The sequence below is a fragment of the Corvus cornix genome, chromosome 15 (genome assembly GCF_000738735.6).
Source record: "Corvus cornix cornix isolate S_Up_H32 chromosome 15, ASM73873v5, whole genome shotgun sequence".
NCBI classification, from domain to species: Eukaryota; Metazoa; Chordata; class Aves; order Passeriformes; family Corvidae; genus Corvus; species Corvus cornix.
The window spans coordinates 12,562,526-12,568,525 of record NC_046345.1 but is presented as its reverse complement, the minus strand read 5'-3'; the positions used below and the strand labels follow the sequence as shown (position 1 = coordinate 12,568,525).

Here is a 6,000-nt window from a genome sequence, read left to right as displayed (position 1 = left end):
GGGGAGGTCAGCTGTAGGAATGTTTAGTTTCTTCCAGATGCCCAAAATCCAGTGGAGAAAGGCGGGGCCAAGGGGGAATGAGATAGGACGAGGGGAATGGCTTTAAACTGCCAGAGGGCAGGGCTGGATGGGATCTTGGGAAGGAATTGTTCCCTGGGAGGGTGGGGAGGGGCTGGGATGGAATTCCCAGAGCAGCTGTGGCTGCCCCTGGATCCCTGGAAGTGCCCAAGGCCAGGCTGGACATTGGGGCTTGGAGCAGCCTGGGACAGTGGGAGGTGTCCCTGCCCATGGCAGGGGTGGGATGGGATGAGCTTTAAGGTCCCTTCCCACCCAAACCATTCCACGGTTCTCTGGCCGAGGCTGCAGCAGAGCCCTGACACCACGGGGGAACCAGCCCAACACCCACCAGCTCATTGTTCCCTGGACTCTTGGCTGATAAAATCCATCAGGTGTCTGCCAACAGCTGGGAGACCCCATGGGGGACACATCAGGGTGAGACTTCCCAGGCCAAGCGAGGATCTGGGGCCCAGGGAGCAAACCCAGAGTGTCCCCAAGATGGACGTTGTCCCTTCCACCATAAATCCACACAACACCCGCCGGGCTCCAGCCCTTTGCCACGCGGGCGGTGAGCGTCACCCCTGGTGTCACCTCCTTCCTCCTTCCGACACCTTCCCCTCTCCACTGCTCCCCCGAGGAGCTCACACCTGCCCAGAAACCAAACCCACGCAGCCCTGAGGGCACCAGCGATCGCTCTCTCCGAGCGGGGTTTGGGGATGGGTGGCACCTCCCCGTGCCCCCCCAGCATCCAAGGTGGGCAAGGGGGGTGTTCTGCCTCCCCCGGAGCCCAGGAGCAGCACAGGTGAAGGCATTGGTGAAAACTCAGAGAGACTCTGAGGGTTTAGTGCAACGTTTATGGCACGTGTGCGCAGCGGGAAGAGCCGGGCTGGGGAGCAGGGGCAGCAGAGCCTCGGTGCTGCGGGCTGGGGTGGGGTAGAAGGCAGGGGAAGAGGTGGGATGTGAAGGTGGGATGAGGGGATGAGCCCTAACTCAGGGATCCCCAATAGTGCTGCTGGAGTAGGGGACCATTAACCCAATAGAGGGCTCAGCCTGTCTTCCCACTCAGCCTCAACCCCAAAAGCCATCCTGCCTCATCCCAGCCCCACGCGCTGCATCCCAGAGAGGGATGTGGCTGCACATCCCAAAAACATCAGCAGGAGACTCCTCCGGATCCTTTTGGGGGCTGGATCCACCCCTCCCTGCTCCTGCCCGCCTTGGAATTCCCACACATGCACGTGTGGGGATTTTAATTCCCCCACAATTAAAACACCGTCTCATCCCAGCTGCAATTAAGTTTCTAATCTTCATTTACTTATGCTAAAACAATTCCAACACCAGCGAGGAGGAGCTGGAGGAGCAGCCAGACAAACCAGGGCTGGTTAAGTTTGCAAAGCCTCGTCATGGCTCCAAATTAAAGCGAAAACTGAGACTACAATTGAATTATCCGAGATGGTTCCTGTCAAGCGATTAAGCTCCACAGAAGCCTGGGAATGCAATTTGCTCTCATCTGACAGCTCGTCTGAGGGGCTGGAGGGCCCATCCGAGCTGGGGGGAGAGGGAAATGCCAGCACATGGAATTCAGGTGGCAACGGCAGCTCCCAAAGAGAATTTTTGGGGGAAACTCTGGGATTTGGCTGATGGGAAGATGAATATGTGAGAGGAAAATGGTCCTGGGCACGGCTGAGATGTCCCAGTGTGGGGCTGGGAGATGCTCTGTACAACCAGAGCTTGTCTGCATTCCCAGCTCTGGGAATGAGCCCGGGAAGGCCATAGGAGAGGGGATGGATCCCAATCCCAACTGCCCTGCCGTGCCCAGGCCCAGAGCATCCCAAACCAGGGGCTTTGGGAGCGAGGAGCAGAGGCAGGAGCAGGGCAGTGACGGGGAGGGGGAGAGGGCAGGGCTGGCTGATGAGAGACACGCCGGGAAAAGCGGATAAATTAACGGGAATGCGGATCTGTGCCCCGCTGGGAGGGAGACCCGCGGGGGGACACAGAAGTGGCCGCGGCTGGGAGGGAGAGGAGCCACTTGTGAAAGGTCAGCGCTGCCCACGAAGGGGCTGCGGGGGCGCGGGGGGAGCGGGACAGATGCATTTCCCCGCGGGGAGCAGCTAATGGCAGTGGCACTCCCTGGCCCCGCAGGGTCCGGGGATAAACTCGTGAATCAGCGACGTTCCCCCTTTTTTTTCATGACAAAAGCGTAAAGAAATAAATAAAGGGAATTAAATAAACCCACAGAGAACGGAGAACAAGCCCTCCCCAACCGAGCGTCGTCGTGAGCGCTGGATTGGGATCAGAGGAGCCCTGGGGGCGAATTGAAGTCATTGTCCTGTGGGTCACCTCTGCTCGGGGTGGGGGGGGACTGTCCCCAGAGCCACCGCCTGTGCACGGAGAGCCGCCCGCTGTGCCCATCCCACCGCAGCCGGGCGTTCCCGGGGCTGCTCCGGCTCCTCCCGCCCGCGCCGAGAGGATTCCCGGGATGATGGAACGCTGCGGGGGAAGAGTCTCACTCCCGGCCCGCTGTCGGCCCCGCTGCTCCTCCGTAGCGCAGGGTGGGAAGCGGAGAGGAAGAGGAGACCCGCTGGGGGAGGAAGGCACCGTCCCTTAACTCCTCCCGTCACAGCCTGGAAGGGACACAAGGAGCAGAGTCAGCGCTGGGCTCCTCCTCCCGTGGAAACGTGGGGGTTTGTAGGGAAGATCTCGGGGGAAAAAACCTCTGGAACAGCTTTGCCACGGAGCTGCTCCCAAAAGCGGCGGCACCGGGGGAAGCCGTGAGCTCCTGCACCTCCCTGCCAGCCCTGCCTGGCTCCTGGAGCAGCATTCCAGAGGGGAAAGGGCTCCTTGGGTACCACCGCCATCCCTGTGCATCATGGGGTTTGTGCCCCCTTGGATCCAGGGGTGGCAGAGCCTGAGGGTACCGCAGACAGCTCATCCCTGTACGCAGCCAGGATTCCCGGAGTCCGCAGGGAAGCCAGGACCTAACAGGAACAGCAGCCACAGCTGAATCCCTGCGGGAGGAATCAGCTCCCGTGGAAAGCTGAGCTGGCACATCCTGATCAGCAAAAGATTGGGCCGGTAATTAACAGGGAGCTGCGGGGCAGCCCCAGCCCAGGGCAGGCAGAGCTTGGCTCAGTGATTGGAAAAACATTCCCGAAGCCAGCGGAGCCATTCCGCGGCTGCCTTGGGGCCCAGCGTCCTTCAAGCATTCCCTGGTGCCCGCTTGGAGCGTGGCTTGGGAATGAACTTCCCTCCTGATTAATGGCTCCCGTTCCGGGTGGGTTGGGGGCCGCCTGGCCGCGGGCTTGGCGCTGCTGCCGGCAGCCCCCCAGGGACAGGGAGTGGCACAGGGAACATTCCAGGCACTCCTGGGCCACCCAGATAAGGAAGAGAGGCAGTTTGTTATCAGCAGCAGGAGAGAGGCAGTTTGTTATCAGCATCTCCAACCCTCTGTGAGGACCAAGAGAGATCCCAAAATGTCCTCACTTCTCTCCCTGGGCTCACATCCCTCCCTCCATCCCCACTTCCAGTCTCCAGGGATGCACGCTGGGAGCAGGAAAAGTCCCCCCCGTGAACGCCACCCCCGCAGGGGCGAGGTTTTGGTTCTATTTGTCACAATATGACAAATTCCAGGGAGGAGAATGAGTTTCTGAGTGACTGCTCTGCGTTCTGCCTGCTGTTCCCACCAGGGCAGATCCCGAAATCCCGACTGGGGACCCACTGACGCCGTTTCCTGGAGCAGAGGGATGTGACTAAGCCAAAGTAATGGAGCGGAGCAGGATTTGGGCACGGGAGAAGAAGGCACCAGGCTGGAAGCTGCAGTGGCTGCGGGTCTGGGGACGAACCCCAGGCAGGGCATTCCCACATCCATTAAATCCGGGAATAGGGAAGGACGGGCGGGGATGGGGACTTACTCTGCCGACTTCCAGAAGTGCCCCGGGTGCGAAAGGCGGCGGTTGCGCTTTGGCAGTTTCTCCAGCATGTCCATGAGCTTGGTGAAGGTCGGTCTCTCCTCCTGCTCGTAGGCCCAGCAGAACAGGAGGATGTCCTGGAGCCACAGGGAGAGCGCGTGAGGAAACCCAGCCAGGCCCTCTCCCACCGGGAATTGAGCCAGGCCCTCCCCCAGCATGACCCCTGCACCCAACGGCCACGCCACAAGGACCCCGTCTCCATCCCCACATCCTTGGAGGGGCTGGGATGGAAGGGATGTGTCCATCCCGTGAGGACCTGTGTCCATCACTGGATCCTTGTGAAGGGTTGGGATGAGGGAATGTGTCCATCCCGTAAGGACCTGTGTCCATCGCCACATGCTTGGGAAGTGCTGGGATGGAGGGCACGTGTTCACCCCATGAGCACCCAACTCCATCACCACATCTTTGGGAAGGGCTGGGATGGAGGGGATGTGTCCATCCCATGAGGATCCCATTTCCATCCCCACATCCTTATCAAAGGCTGGGATGGAGGGGATGTGTCCATCCCACGAGCACACAACTCCATCCCCACATCCTTGGGAAGGGTTGGGATGGAAGGGATGCATCTCCATCACTGAATTCTCATGAAGGGCTGGGTTGGAGGGAACGTGTCCATCCCATGAGGAGCCATTTCTGTCATTGGATCCTTGCAAAAGGCTGGGATGGAGGGGATGCCCAACCCACGAGGATCCCGTTTCCATCCCCACATCCTTGGGAAGGGTTGGGATGGAAGGGATGTGTCCATCTCATGAGGAGCCATTTCCATCATTGGATCCTTGGGAAAGGCTGGGATGGAGGGGATGTGCCCAACCCATGAGCACCCATCTCCATCCCCACATCCTGAGGGAGAGCTGGAGCAAAGGGAATGTTCAAGCTGAGCACAGCAGTAGGACCAAGCCTGGCTGGATGAGACTGGCAGATCCCAAGACCAGGTCCCAATCCATGCCCACCCCCACAGGACCCCACAGCACCTACCGAGATCTCCTTGCCCATCCCGATCTGGCTGAGGTTGGGCTTCATCCCTCGTCCCACCTGCCAGATTATTGCCTCCGCTGGCTGCGTCTTGAAGGGCCATTCCCGGGCGTGCAGCTCGTACCAGATGGTGCTGTGGGGAGACACCAGGAATTAGAGACGGAGCAGCCGGCAGGGATTCGGGATGGGGTCGTGTCCAGCCACTGCACCACATCCAACATCTCTCCCTGCTCCAGAACCACGTCATCCAGGAGAAGCTTTGTCCCAGGTGACACCAGAGGTGCTCAGCCCTCACTACAGAGGTGTCACCTCGCCCATTTTCCAGATGAAAGCTTGACCTGGAGCAAGCCCTGATTCCCACCAGGGGAGATTCCTGAGGGAAGGATGACAGAGGCTGGTGGAGGCCCAGGCAAAGCCATCCTGGGACATTGAGTGGGAATGTCCCACCTGGATGCAACAGCACTGCCCACGGAGCAGCTGAAGAGAGGACCTTGGGGATCCAGATGCCACCACTCCAGCAAAATTCCAGGAAAGGATGAGCCCAAGAATTCACTTTCACTCCAGCTTTTCCCTTTTTCTCCTCCAAAAAGCTCTCCAAAAATCCGTCCAAGCCATGCCATGGACCATCCCAGGTGTCCTCACCAGGTGATGGCCACGTGAAGCCCCGGCCATCTGCTCCCACTCCTACCACTAAGCCAAGCCCTCTTTTCCGTGAGGAATCCCAAATCCAAGGGAATATCCCAAAACAAGGGTATCACCAATGGAGCTGGTGGGCACCCCCATGGTTTTCCACCCCTGCTACTGCCTGGAAGTTTTGCATCCTCATTTTCTGGCACCCGGAGCCTGGATGAGCCGGGATTCCCGCAGTGCCAGCCCCACTGTCCGAGGCAAATCCCCTGGATCTGCTTTTCCCTTCCAGGGATGCCCTCGTGACCACTTAAAGTATCAAAAAACAGGGCTAAAATGACATCGGGGTGGAAAAATCTGTCTGGTAAACGAAAGATTC

General features: G+C 59.4%; 1 protein-coding gene across 1 annotated transcript in view; it reads right to left on the bottom strand.

Annotated features, from left to right (window-relative positions):
- Positions 1–3,961: 3,961 nt before the first annotated feature.
- The window catches only part of KSR2 (kinase suppressor of ras 2), a 73,971-nt gene continuing 71,932 nt past the window's right edge, over positions 3,962–6,000 (bottom strand). Inside the window, 2 exon segments of the mRNA XM_039561040.1 lie at positions 3,962–4,099; positions 4,998–5,127. Coding sequence (XP_039416974.1) covers positions 3,962–4,099; positions 4,998–5,127 — 268 coding nt within the window.